This window comes from Urocitellus parryii, chromosome 5, assembly GCF_045843805.1.
Source record: "Urocitellus parryii isolate mUroPar1 chromosome 5, mUroPar1.hap1, whole genome shotgun sequence".
In the NCBI taxonomy this organism is placed as follows: domain Eukaryota; kingdom Metazoa; phylum Chordata; class Mammalia; order Rodentia; family Sciuridae; genus Urocitellus; species Urocitellus parryii.
This window is the reverse complement of record NC_135535.1, coordinates 703,304-717,641: the sequence shown is the minus strand read 5'-3', so window position 1 is coordinate 717,641 and position 14,338 is coordinate 703,304. Positions and strand designations below refer to the sequence as shown.

Here is a 14,338-nt window from a genome sequence, read left to right as displayed (position 1 = left end):
AGTCATCTAGAACTGCCATGTGGGCGTGGGCTCCTTGTGAATAGGAGGGTGAGAAAGTGCCCCTCCCTTTCTCCTCCAGGGGCACCCGCCTCCTCTCAGGTCCCCAGACTGGGCAGAGCACGGGAGGGTGGGGGAGGAAACGGGCTGGTCTAGATGGACCTCCAGCCTCCAGGCAAGACAGACAGGGACAGTCAGCCTGATACGGCCACATGTGGGGCCTCCACCAGGACGGAGTGCTGTCCACTTCCCTGCCCTCTGGAAGTCCTCATGGGTCCAGCAGCACCCTCTCTGTCTCTCATGCATCCACAGTGGACGTGGGGCCCCCTGCCTGCACAGCCTGACCCTGACCCGGGAAGCCAGCCTGCTGCTCTCCCAGGGTGCTCCTCCTGAGGTGGGGACCAAGTGCCGTGCTGGTCCCCATCAAGCCCTCGTGTGTGCCACAGATTGTGCTTGCCGGAGACCCCATGCAGCTTGGCCCCGTCATCAAGTCCAGGCTGGCCATGGCCTACGGGCTCAACGTGTCCATGTTGGAGAGACTGATGTCCCGTCCAGCGTACCTGCGTGACGAGAGTGCATTCGGTGCTTGTGGCGCGTACAACCCCCTGCTGGTGAGTCGGCCAGGCCTACTGAGTGGCTTGAGCACTGCGGGGCAGGAGTAGCCCAGGTTGGCAGGCCAGCAGGGGAGGCTGCCACACTGCTGTCCGCCTACTTCCCCTTGTCCACTGGCTGTGGCTGTGAGCGGGCACCCCTGTCTGCCATGCCCAGGAGGCATGGAGCGTGCACCTCCTCCACAGGAACACCAGTGTCCTCCACCCACCCACGCCAAGGCTGCACCCTGAAGCAGGGGCCCTCACGGATGCCTGTCAGCACATGGGACGCTTTGCCCGCTGCCCTGCCTCCCAGATGGGATTTAGGCACTTGCATCCGCTCTCCTTTCCCAGGAGCCATGCGGTGCGCCTCACAGGGCCTGTGCTGGGGCCAGGGACACCAGGCGGCCTGGCACTGATGCAGGGGTCTTTGGGGTCCAGGACAATGGGACCTAACTTGGAAGTGCCCCATCGCAGCAGGAGAAACGGGAACTGGTTCTGTAACTCTGACTAAAATAAGAGAAGATCTGCCCGGGAAAGGCTGTGGGAGTGTCTCTGGTGAGCTCTCCTGACTTGAGAGAGTACCCCCCCCAAAAAAAGGCCCAGCATGGTGGCCATATGCCTATGATCCAAGCAACTCAGGAGGCTGAGGCAGGAGTATCGAAAGTTCAAGGACAGCCTCATCAACTTAGCAAGAGTCTCTCTCAAAATAACAGCTGGGTATGCCTCAGTGGTGGAGTACCCTGAGTTTAACCCCTAGTACCACCAAAAAAAACATTCTCCTAAACAGCTGTGTCATTCCATTACTAACGTGCCATGATACAAAAAGAAGACAGGTTTCCATCTGATGGTGGATTCCTGGTGTGGGTGAGGTACAATGCTCATGAGAGGCTTGGGGCAAGGGGCAGGAGCCTCCTGGGGCCTTCACCTCACTGAAATAAGAGGGGTGAGACTGTGGGAGGGGTATTGGGGATCTTCGGGCTGAGGAGGGCCTCGCAGGCTCACCCACCTGAAAGGCACCCACTGTGGGAGGAGTGGACCACCCAGAGTGGCTGCCCCAGGAGGTGAACTAGATAGGGTCCTGAGAGCTCTGCTGCCAGGGGAGGGGCAAGCCGTGCTCCAGCCTCCTGGGCACCTGCCAGCAGCCTCTGTGGGAGAGCTGCTGCTGCCTGCCAGCCCCGCCACACCACCTGCAGGTGCGCCCAGCAGTGGCCCCAGGCGCCAGGAGTCTCCGCCGGCCCAGGGCTTGGTTCTGAAGCTCCCACCTGCACATTGAGAGCAGCTCTAGGGCACGTGGCTCTCAACATGCCCCAGGCCCTGTGCGGCTCTGGGCTGGTGGTGTGGTGGACAGGTGAGGTCTCGCGTTGTGATTGGCTTCTTGGAAGCGGGACACATGTCCTGCTCCCTGGATTAACAAGTCCCTTGCCCTGGGTCAGCAGTCCAGAGCGTTTGCCAGGAACCAGGGAAGAAGCGTGTAAGGTAAGCATGTGAACTTTGCAGACCAGATGGAGGAGGAGTGTGGAGCCGTCCTCACAGCGTACAGCCCATCAGGGAGGGCACCGCGGCTCTGCCTGCCTGCCTGCCTGCCATCCAGCAGAGGTGCAGGCGGACAGGGCTGGGCTTAAGGGCTGGGGTCATGAGACTGGATCCAGAGTGAAGCAGACGGCACACAGTGGTGTGTCTGGAGCCGTCTGTCCCCATTGGGAGATTCCCAGCCTGTTAGGACCCAGGAGAGGAGCAGTCCTTGCTGTTAAACAGACCCTTGCAGAGACCGTCATCTGGGGAGCTCGTGTGGTGGAGGTTTCAGGCTCAGGGAGGCACAGGCAGGAGTGGGGAACTGCCCTGGGAGTGGACGAGCTCCAGTGCTGCCTCCCTTAGCGCTCTGCACCTGTCCTCTTCCTGCAGGTCACAAAATTAGTGAAGAACTACAGATCCCACTCGGCCCTGCTGGCGCTGCCCTCTCGGCTCTTCTATCACAGGGAGCTTGAAGTCTGTGCAGACCCCAAAGTGGTGACCTCTTTACTGGGCTGGGAGAAGCTGCCCAAGAAAGGCTTCCCTCTCATCTTCCACGGGGTGAGGGTAAGTCACACCTTGGACCACGGATGCTCTGCGCCAGCCAGGCAGGAGGTGCTCTTCTCTGTCTCCTGTGTGTGGCCTCACTGTGTCAGGGACTGAGTAGTTTCTCAAGAGCCTGGGGAGGGGCAGAGGGATGCTCATGGTCCCCAGGGGCAGCAGGCAACAGGAGGACTGCCACCAGCCTATCCTGTGGGACAGCTCAGGAGTGGCCTGCAGGGTGGGCCTCCCAGGGCAGCATCTTGTGATGCTCACAGCAGTCGAGCACTGGTCCCAAGAAGAGGCCCAGGCTGACTGACCGCCCATCAGAAGGCCGGGGAGGCACGGCAGGCAGGACACGGGAAGCGGGGCCTAGGAAGCTTGCTGCCCAGCAGTGCCCACCCACCCTGCAGAGCACATCCATCAGCACCGGAGTCCCAGGTCAGGGGAGACCCCAGGTGACAGCCTCCCTCTCACCAGGGCCTCACACAGGGAGGGGCTGGATGCTCAACAGCTAAACACAAGTTCAGCCGTTCACTGGAGCCAGACAGATTAGGAGTTAGGTTTCACAGGCACTGCCAAAGAAGGAGGTTTGAGAGCTGGGACGGCACCAGACAGGACAGGGCGCACTGGTGCCAGGGACCCCTCCCGTGGCAGTGAGAGTCCAGGCTGCAGCTCCACACAACACAGCCCCTGCACGGTTCCTCTCTAAACCCCTTGTCAAGAAACGTGTTTGAGGCCCATTTGTCTTGGGTGGCTTGGAGTCCAGTGGCTGGTGGAATCCCACCCTCACAGGGGAGAGGAATTGAGAGGGGTCTGCTCTGAGGCTGTCCCTCCCCGACAGCCAGGGCTCCTGAGCCCTCAGTTACCGCCCACTGCCTGGCTGACTCTGCACACCCTCAGAAGCTGCCTGTGCATCAGAAAAACAATGAGAAACTGTATCCTAGGGGACTCCTCTGAAGTGTCTCGAGGTGAGCCTCCGCAGATGTAAGGGCGAGGCTGGAGAGGCTCGAGGCTATGCCCGAGCACAAAGCAGGCCCTAGGTGCAGGTCTGGTTCACGCAAGGCTTCACCTGGCCTCTCTCCACAAATTAACTAGTGTGCTCAGTGCAATCTACAAATTACCACAGGCTTTACATGAGAAACTGATTACAAAATGAAGTTGTGGGTTTTTTATAAAAGAACAATTAGTCTTAGTATGCTACAAAACACACTGACCTAGCTGAGCAGCTCAGGAGGCTGAGGCAGGAAGGTCTTGTGACCCCATCTCTAAATAAAATACAAGATGGGGATGGGGCTCAGCAGTTGAGTGCCCTGGAGTTCAACCCCCAGTGCTCTCCCCAGAAAAAAAAGTCACTTTAGTAAATAACAAACAACATATATGTAGTTGACAAAAAGAAGTCCTGAGTTGGTCCAAAAACTTAGAGAGAGAGAGAGAGAGAGAGAGAGTGTGTGTGTGTGTTGGGGGTTTTTTCTTTTTCTTTTTTTTTTTTTTTTCTTTTTTTTTTTTTTTTTGGTACTAGGGAGCAAACTCAGGAGCACTCAACTATTGAACCACATCCCCACCCCTTTTTGTATTTTATTTAATGACAGGGTCTGAATTGCTTAGCTTAGGGCTTCCCTAAGTTGCTAAGGCTGGCTTTGAACTCATGATCCTCCTGCCTCAGCCTCCCAAGCCATTGGGATTACAGGAACATAGGTGTTTTAATGCAGGGTCTTACGATGGGAGAGGCCCACCTCAGTGCTTAGGAGACACGAGATGGAACAAAGATTTCATCACACACAGGCCCCCAGGTACACAGCCTACCTGGTGGCCAAGCATGGAGGTCCAAGACTTGGGGGGGCGTGGGCCCATGCCTCTGTCAGGCCCAGAGTGCTATCCAGACAGATTTCCCACAGGCAGTTTTAACTGGGCGTCCAGATCAAGCCCAGAGTTCCAGGAAGTCACGTGGAGGCGAGAGGTGGTCAGTGCAGCAGGTCTACACAGTCCTTGCAGGTGTGAGGGTGAGGTGTGGGCGGCCCAAGCAGGCCTCATCTAGCTGACCCATGGGGAGGTGGTCATCAGGGGCAGCCATATGAGGCAGAGATCTAGGTGGGCCGCAGGAGAGCTGGGAGGAGGTGCAGGACTGGGAACTGTCAGGGGCTGAGCCCTGCTTCTGGTGTGAGGATGTCCAACGTGCATTCCCATGGACGCTGAGGCAGTGTAGACTTGTGCAGGCTCACACTGCAGTGGACTGATTTAGTAAGTGACCTCTAAATGCCGACTCGTCTGCAGGCATTGTTCTGAGGCTGAGGTGGGGTGATACTGCAGTCCTGCTGCTGCGGCCCACTCCCACCCTTCCTGGCCCTTGCTCCCTGCACACTCAGGCTCCCTCCCCTGAGAGGAGAAAGACCTCCACTCGCTCGCTGCCCATCCCCCGCAGAGCTCAGGGGCAGCGGTCCATTTGCTGTGCCCACCCAGCCCTCAGGGGTCTAGGCAGAAGGAGGTCAGTAGAGGGTCTCCGTGGCACCCACAGGCAGGGCTGAGTGCTGCTGTCTCACTGCCCTGAGGAAGCCAAGGCTCTCAGATCTTGGACTCTGCTGCCTTTGGATTTGACCACAGTGTTGGGCAGGACAGTAAGGCTTAAAGCATTGACCATCTGGGCACAAAGGCCAGGCCGCAGCCTCTGCTTCAGCTGGAAAGCCAGCTCATGCCTGTCCTCTGCTCCATTGTTTGCAGCATGTGGTCTTCACCCTGGCTCCCTTCCTTGGCTGACCTCTGGTTTCTTACTGGCTTTTAAGTCCCCCTCCCCTCTAGTCTTCCTCCGCCTGCCCTCCCAGACCTGTGACTTCTCAGGGACTTTCTTTTCCATTCAAGGGAGGTAGAACTCTAGGGCCCAGCTTTCCCGCTCCTGGGCATTTCTCCAGAGTCACTAGATTAGCCTTCTGTGGAGGCACAGCCACACCAGTGCCTGTAGCAGCCCAGCCCTCCTAGCCAGGCTGGGAACCAGCCCAGGTGCCTGTCAGTGGAGAGAGGATCAGGGATGGGGCACATGTACACCAGGGAGATGTCCAGTCATCAGGAAGACTGGGATTGTGGGGCCGAGGGTGGGTGGGAACGGAGAACCTGGTGCTGGGGGAAGTAAGCCAGACTCGGGAATCAGGGGGCGTTTCCCCTCCTGTGTGGAACTAGAGCACAATAGGCAGAGAAGGCCTGGGGAGGGAACCAGATGTCACAAAGGGAAGATCGGTGGCCGAGAAGGAGGGAGGAAAGGGGGGAAGGGGGTCCAGTTTAGCTGTGTGCATATGCAGATGTACCACAGGAATCCCACCTTCATGAATCTCTACAGAGCACCACTCAAAAGGAGGGTCGGGAGAGCAGAGGCAGGAGGACGGGAGGAGGGCGGAGGGAAACGGATGCAGCACACATTCCACGCAGGCATCATTTGTCAGGAGCCCAACTTCTACGTACAACTTAACGCTCTGATTAGAAAAGTACCAAGGGAAGCAGAAAATAAAACACTCCATTTGAAATGGAAAAAAAAGGATGGTGGAGAGTAATTTTCTTAATTTCCATGTGACAAAGAATTTTGTGATACCTCATTTTTTCTATTTCTGATTTTATTAAGTTCTGATCAAGGACTTTGGCCTGTAAACTCCTGCATTTAAAAAGTGTGGCCAGTTAGGTGTCAGCTTTGGTCATTGTCCCAAGTCTGTCCTGTGGGAGTGTGCCAGCTGCTCTGTGCCCTGCTCGGGACAGGCCTGGTGTGGCCCACGCTGTGTGTGACGGAGAACTTAAAGCCACCCCCCCCTTGCAGCTTGGCTCAGGCTGGCGCCCGCACACAGGCCCCATCTCGCCCTCCTGTGCGGTTCTCCGTGGCAGCCAGGTGCCGCTCTCACACCGCACCAGCCTCTGCCTGAGGAGCGACCTCAGCTCCCTTCTCCTGTGTTACTCAGGGTCCTCTCCACCTTTCCTGATGTTTCCAGTTCAGCATTGGCTGTTCCTCGGATTTTTCCTCCTCAGTGTAGAAGTTCTGCTCTAAGTTTCCATTCTTAGTCTTTTTAAAACTTTACTTCAGTTGTTCATTGTAAATCTGAAGGGATAAGTTGCATATAGCTTAACAGAAAAAAATTCTGAAAAGTAGTAAATTTTTGTTGCCTTACATGGTGTTTGCTTTTTAAAATTGGAACCTGAATACACCTAACAAAGTCTCCCACGTGAGCCATCCTGAGTGTGGAGCCGAGCGCTGTTAGTATGTGTCTTGCTCTGTACCCAGCGTCCCAGAGCCTTGTCATCTTGCTAACCCAAATGCTCCCCAGTGAACGCGGGCACCCTGCCCCTCCTTTCCTGCTTCCTGCAGGACAACTGGGAGGAGGTGCAGAACTGTGTGTGTGAGACTCACTTAGGAGTGAGGGTCCGTCACCCGTGGGACCTCTGCATAGAATGGCAGTCTTGGCTCTGCCACTGAGCTGGTGTCCTCTGGGTTCATCCAGGTCCTGGCGTGGGTGTCAGAATTCTCTTCCTTTTAAGGGCTGAACACGGGAGCCCGCACGCCTTTCACCCCAGGGACTCACCCCAGGGACTCGGAGGCTAAGGATTGGATCACAGGTCCCAGGGGGCCTTGGCAACTTAGGGAGTCCCTGTCTCAAAGTAAGAACAGGAGCGGGAGGGTGTGGCTCAGTGCCGAGCCCCCGGGGCACCTTCCCCAGCTTGCCCTCGAAGTACCCGCTGCTGTGGCCCACTGCGTTTTGTTCACCCCCCTGTCCATCAGTGGACACTTAAGCTCTGGACACTTGCTACTAGAAAAGACTAGGAATGGAAACTCAGAAGTGCTGCTGTGAACGTGGAGAGTGTGGAGGCTCTGGCGGGAGTTCTGGGGGCCTTTCCTGCTCTCCACAGCAGCTGCGCTGTCCGGGCTCCTTTCTCTCCATCTCTTGCACCACTTTACATCTCTACCAGCAGCGCACAAGAGTTCTCTTTTCCCCATATTCTCACCAACAGTGTTTTCCCTTTTGTTTTTTTAATAGTATCATTCTGTGGCCATGGGTAGGTTTTTTTTTTAGTGTGTTTTGCAGAACAGGGAACGGAAAACCCAGGGCCTCCCACGTGCGAGGCAACTGCTCTGCCACCCAGCTGTTTCCCCAGGGAGACAAGTTTTGCTAAGCTCCTCAGGCTGGCCTCAAGTTCCTCCTGCCTCCACCTCCCAGGTAACTGGGATCAGGGCTGTGGCCACATGCCCAGCACAGGGCGGTTTGGGTCTGCGTCTCCCTAGGGATTGGGGATGTTGGGCAGCTTGTCCTGCCCTTTGTCTTCTGTGGAGAAATAGCAGGTCCTTGGCGTGCGCTTACTTGGTTGTGGGTTTTGTCGTTGAGTGGCATGAGTTCTGAACGTATTGGGGACATTTTCTCCTGTCCCAGACTGTCTCTGCACTCAGGATTGTCCTCTGGTGAGTAAGTTTAGTTTTGAGGTCCTCCATTTTCCTGGTGTTTTATGTTGCTTCCTGTGCTTCAGCATCACGTCCAGGATGTCACCACCAGCTACAATGCTGGGAGCTTCCTCTGTGTTCTCTTGTAAGCGCCTGCAGACCTGGGCTTGTTCAGCCTCTTGTCCATCTTAGTTAGCACCACACGGGCCCAGATCAGGCCCAGCTTTGCCCTCTTGCGGGTGCGCATCCAGTCTGAGTCATCTGCCGGGAAGACTGTCCTCCTGGTGGCCTTGGTACCCTTGCTAAGGACATTGAACTGTGTGTGTGAGACTCACTTATGAGTACCCTGTGTCTTGGTCTGTTTGTCCCTAGAGCAGTGCGTTCTTCATGCTTCAAGGAAGAGTTTCTCAAGTTGAGAAATGTCATCTGTTCTCTCCTGGGAATGATCCAGAGAGTGACAGCTGCCCTCCCTGTAGCCAGGGGCTGGCTGGAGTGGGCAGGACGCGAGCACCTAGCTCTTGGTGGACTGCCGGGTCTGTGCCACTGGCCGCGGCTGGCTGGTTCCTGTCAGGCCACGCTGTCCGCTGCACATGGCTCCCAGGCTTTGGGCACATGGCCTTTCCCCTTGTGGGCCGTGAACCCTCCTGTGTCAGGCCCTGCGTGGCCTCCCGCCCAGCCTGCTCCTTGACAGCGACTGCCCATGCTGTCCTCGGTGGAGCTCCCTGAAGGAGTTCTGCCCTGGCCTTCCACCCGTCAGCCCGAGGCAGGTTGTGCGGCGTGTTGTGATTGCATGACAGTTTGACACTTGCCCTCCTAGACTATAAGCCCTGCATGAGAGAGGGGCTTTCTTTTCTTTTTCTTTTTAAGAATGTGACCTCTATTTTAGTTGTTGTTGTTCCTGATGTGGTGCTGAGGATCCACCCAGGGCCTCCCAAGTGCCAGGCAAGCTCCTGAGGCCCAGCCCCAGCACCTGAAAGAGGGACTTTCTTTCTGTCAGTTCAGTGTGTGTTTTATAACATCAGGGATCCCGATCCTTGACCGTGGGCCCGGGGTGATGTCACTGAGTCAATGAAGTCTTCTCTCCTCTTTCCCTCAGGGCAGCGAGGCACGGGAAGGAAGAAGCCCGTCATGGTTCAACCCCGCCGAGGCTGTCCAGGTCATGCGCTACTGCTGCCTGCTGGCCCGGAGCGTCTCCAGCCAGGTGTCTGCCAGGGACATCGGTGTCATCACGCCCTACCGGAAACAGGTGTGCCCGCAGGGATGTCCCTTGTTCTGCAGTCCCTGGGGCCCAGGTTCCCCATTTTGTGGAGTCTGTAGAAGGCAGAAACAACCTCACTGTGAACAGCAGCAGGTTTTTAGAGAAGCAGGACCACGTTCGAGTGCTCTGGAGGGAAGGTCCGCAAACTGCTTCCCCCAGCCATCCCTGTTCTGCAGAGCTGAGCGTGCTTCTGTTTCCAAATGGTTACATCATAAAACTTTGCATAAGAATCTGTGGAATACCCTGGATATTTGGCCCTTTAAGGAGAAGCTCGCCAACCCCACCGTCAACCGGTGCTTCTCAAAAGGGGTGGTGTGTCATCCTTGGAGGGGACTGTGCTTGTTCCCGGTGGCTCTTCCACCTAGGTACAGGATGGTGGGTGGCATTACCCTGTGTTGTGGTTAGCATTTACATCACTGTGACAAATGACTTGACAAAAATGATTAATCGTTTATTTGGGGCTCACAGTTTCAGAGGTTCAGTCCGTAGCTGGCCGACTGCAGTTCTGGGCCCACGGGGAGGCAGCAGGCCATGGAGGAAGGGTGTGGCAGAGGGAAGCAGCTCGGGACCTGATAGCCAGGAAGCAGAGAGAGCTCTGCTCACCGGGGACAAAGTGTGATCCCAAAGCCGTGCCCCCTGTGTCCCACACCCTCAGTGATCTTCCAGTCACACCCAGTTAATCCCCTCAAGTGGGTCCATCCACGGATGAGGGTTCCTCTGGTGATAGGATCTCTTCACTCTAGACCCCTGCATCGCCTCACGTCTAAGCCTCACCCCAGTCAGGCTCTCCCCGAGTTGTACAACAGCCCCGCACTCCTGCCTGGCCTGGGGAGGAAGCCCCGGAGAGGCAGGCAGCGGCCGACCACACAGGTGAAGGTCAGAGGGCATGCCCTGGTGTGTGCCCTGCCCGGAGCCCTTCGGCCAGGCCGTGTCTCTTCTGTGCCTGAGGTTGAGCCGAGTGCCTGGCGCTCCAGCGGCAGCGGCCATGAAGGCTGGAGCAGGTAAGCCTCTGTGGAGGAACCCAGGCAGCCTTCCCTCAGGGCTGGGCTGGGCGGCCTGCTCGCGGCTCGCGTGTCCACTGGGCCGAGTTCAGGCATTGGTGAGCTCCTGATGACTCCTGACGTGAATTCTTCACATTGGGCCCTTCCCGGCCAGTCTTCCTCACTTGACTTCTTTTGCTGCTTTCTCTGTTTCTGTTTGTTTGGGGGTTTTGTTTGTTTGTTTGTTTGTTTGTTTGTTTGTTTTTTAAGTGGCGGTAAATGTAAGAAGCCTGCAGTTGGGAATGCTGAAGATGTCAGCCCTGGCTGCCTGAGTCCCTTGGGGTAGAGCCCCTGGTCCTGTGCATGGACATTGTCCTTCCTTGCCATCCCTGCAGCCACAGGACCACTGTCCTCTGTGTGGATACGTCCTTCTTGCTGGCTGTGGGTCCCTGGGTATTTGTCCTGCTTGGGGTTTGTGGAGCTTCTTGGCTGTCTGTGATCTGATGTGACCCTTCCAGGGCTTGTGGGCTCGGGAATCACAGTTCTCAGCCTGAGGCGTGTGGTTAGTCCCGTGACAGTTGCTGTTCTTGCTGGGACTTACCGCAGTCCTCATGCTGCCTGAGGGTTTGTAGCATGGTCTCCTGTAGTTCCCTGGACCCATGGTTCTAAGCCATCACCTGGGGATACTCCCAGTTCCTGCTATGCATTTCTTCTCGAGTGTGGGTCACATACTTAAGATTCTTTGCATGTCTTATAATTCTTTGTTGAAAATGGAATTTTAGAGAATTTTTACAACTTTGGAAGCCAGGAGCAGTGGAGCACGCCTGTAATCCCAGCAGCTCGGGAGGCTGAGGCAGGAGGATCGTGTGTTCAAAGCCAGCCTCAGCAACGGCGAGGTGCTAAGCAACTCAGTGAGACCCTGTCTCTAAATAAAACACACAACAGGGCTGGGATGTGGCTCAGTGGTCGAGTGCCCCTGAGTTCAATTCCCAGTACCAAAAAAAAAAAAAAAAGTAAAGAAGATGTTACAACCCTGGGTCCTGATTCCCACTGGTGGTAATCCATGTTGTGCTTTTGCTGGCTCCTTTGTGCGTGGCTGCCTGCACTCGGCTTGTCCTGTGCTTGTTGAGGTTTTGTTTTGTTCTGCTTGCGCTGAGGGCAACACAGCTTGGCGGTTGGCGGGTGTTGCCCGGCAGTGGGCAGCAGTTGTGCTTACCAGCAGGAGCAGGTAAGACTGCCCTCTGCTGGCGGAGGGTCTCCTGGCCTCACAGCCTCACCTCCCAGGGTGGGGCTCAGCCCTTCTCTGAGGTCCCTGGGTCTGGCCTCACCCCAGAACAGAGCACGGCTGTCTTCACCCACATGCGGAGTTCCAGGCATCAGCACCTCTCAGGTTGAGCGCCTCTGGTCTCCAGAGCTCCCAGCGGTGTGTCAGTTTTTTCCAGCTACATGACTGCTTTGGGCGCACCTGGCTAGCGCCATCCTGCCTGCCACGTCCTGACCTGGAGCCCTCAGGCGCACCAGCACGGCCCAGGAGAACCAGCCCATGTGACACCAGGCTGGTCCAAAAGCTCGGGCCCGCTCTTGTGGCTGCACTCAGGCACGGGTCCTTGAGCCACGTGGCCCTGAGCCAGGTGAAGCTCCCAGGGCTTCCATGCTGCCCTAGTCTCTGCACAGCCAGCTTGGCTAGTTGCCTGCTTCAGGGTCTGTCCACTCAACTGATTTCTCTTGGGGACCAGTGAGAGTCCACCCTCTACCATATTCCACACACAGTCTGGCACATGTGGGCCTGGGAGCCCTGAGCTATGGAGAGGGGTGAGTCATGGCTCTGGCAGGAACAGCGAGGTCATCAGTGAAGGTGGCACCTGCTGGCAGCAGGTGGCTAGTTGGCTAAGAACTGCTGCAGGCAGCTTCTGCAGCCTCCCTACTCCCAACCCTGATCCAGCACAGCCCTGGCCAGCCTTCAGAGCCCCTGCCTCCACTGGCCGCTCCTCCTGCAGGTCCCATTGACCCCCACGCTGTCTGCTGTCCTGCTGGGCTCTGCCACCCTCTCAGCCTGGGACTGGCAGGCAGGCTGGGCCTGGGTCGGCCAATCTGGGCGCAGGCTCGAGCATCCCCTGTAGGTGTCTGAGGTGCAGCCAGCTGGGGGGCCGTGCTGCCCTCTCGCATCTTCGCAGCCTTTGCCCTGCACGTCTCCTCACCCCCTTCCCTAAGGCTGGGTGTAGGCATGGCTTGCAGGAGACACAGAAGCCATGCTCTGAGGTGACCTGGCTGGGTGACAACGGGTGCTGAGGGCCTCCCTCTCCAAGGCACATGCTGCTGGGACTGCCTAGGGGTGGGCATGGGGGCCTCCTTGAAAGGGCAGTGCATTGAGAACCTCTCTCTGCTCACGGCCCTGGATTCACTGTTGCCTGGGCAGTTGCTCCGTGTGATGCCCATCTAGGTGGAGCTGTGTCTAGTTCTCTCAGCGGCACGTCTTTCCACATTGTTCTGGGCTCTGCCCTTGGGGGCTGAGTTAGGGGTCTCATCCAGCTGCACCTGGCTTTGCTGTTGGTTGGGGTGTTTCTGATTCTTGCATGGTTGGACATGCACTCGCTCGTGGCCTTCAGTCTGTGGGCGTATGCTGTCCCTCAGGCCTCCATCTACCCGCCGCCTTCTGGCTGTGTTGGTCTTATCTGTTGCCCACTCTGCTCTCCAGAGGTCCAGCTGAGCTCACTCCTCACCACACGCCGGCTCTCCACGGGTGTCATCCCACCGCAGCCCCTGGCACCTCAGCCAGCTCCTCCTGCCCGAGCAGCGCTGTCCCTGAGTTAGGTGGCTGCTTCCTGCCTTGCTCACCTCCTGTGCTCTCCTTGGTGGTCACACTTGCTGGAGCTCAGCCCCACGGGGTGTGCAGTCCCCCAGAAGGGGCCCGCAGAGGTCCTGCTGCCATCGTGGTGCACAGCCCACCTGTGAGCAGCAGTGCACCGTCTCATTTCTTAACCCCTGCTCCTGGGAGAGGGCAGGTGTTCCACAAGGAGCAGTTTATCCCCACTGACTTAGACTGAAGTAGAGGTGGTGCGTGACTGCAAGCAGCACTGCGCGTGGGCTGGCATGTGCTGTACACCAAGATGAGAAAGAACTGATCGGATTTGTACAGGGTTATCTTTAACATTTCAACCTCTTTTAAAGGTGGAGAAAATAAAAATTCTTCTGCGAAATGTTGATTTGATGGACATAAAGGTTGGATCAGTAGAGGAATTTCAAGGGCAAGAATATTTGGTCATTGTGATTTCAACGGTAGGTATCGCTGTCTTGCAGCCACCTCGCTGTTGTGGGGGCTGAGAACCCTGGGGTCTAAAGCGGCAGAGCTGGATGCCTGCCCTAGACAAAGTGCAAGGTGAGGCCTTCCAGGCCCAGGTGCACCGCAGGTGCTGACTGCGGAAGTTCTTCAGCAGACCCAGAGGTCAGGGCCAGAAGTAAAGGGAAGTCCCCAGGAGGCAGAAAGAGGCAGCTAAAAAGGAGCCCCACCATGGCGGCTTCTGCAGCACTGCCGCCTGCGGAGCCAGGTCGGACTCACAGCCCCACGAGTTACTTTTACATTAACTTTATTGAAGAGTACACGTTAATTGCAGACAAGGTGAAAGTTCAGATACAACAAAGAGATTAGGAGCCACCTAAACCCTGCCACGTGGGGTCCCTGTCGGCTGTGTGGCCATGTGGCCATGTTCCCTGCTTCTTCCCAAACAGTACAGACTCTTGCTAGTACCCCTTCCTACACGTCTGCATGGGACAAGGGTTTTCCATGCAAAAACAAGAACAAAAAGTGTACAATGCCATTTTTTATTCCTCTTTTGTGTTTTTCAGGTGCGGTCAAATGAAGACAGATTTGAAGATGATCGCTATTTTTTGGGCTTCCTGTCCAACTCAAAAAGGTTCAATGTTGCAATCACCAGACCCAAAGCCTTGCTGATTGTGCTGGGAAACCCGCATGTGCTAGTCAGAGTGAGTGTGCAAGACAGGGGACTGAGGAGGAGGGCTCTGGGGAAGGGCCAGGCCACCCAGAAGTGGCCGCTGAGGT

General features: G+C 56.6%; 1 protein-coding gene across 1 annotated transcript in view; it reads left to right on the top strand.

Annotated features, from left to right (window-relative positions):
• Positions 1–14,338, top strand: part of Mov10l1 (Mov10 like RNA helicase 1) — a 60,656-nt gene that overhangs the window by 45,704 nt on the left and 614 nt on the right. The window contains exons 21-25 of the mRNA XM_026413589.2: positions 444–608; positions 2,493–2,666; positions 9,140–9,289; positions 13,450–13,557; positions 14,125–14,262. Of these exons, the coding sequence (XP_026269374.2) occupies positions 444–608; positions 2,493–2,666; positions 9,140–9,289; positions 13,450–13,557; positions 14,125–14,262 (735 nt within the window). The remainder of the gene's footprint in view (positions 1–443; positions 609–2,492; positions 2,667–9,139; positions 9,290–13,449; positions 13,558–14,124; positions 14,263–14,338) is intronic.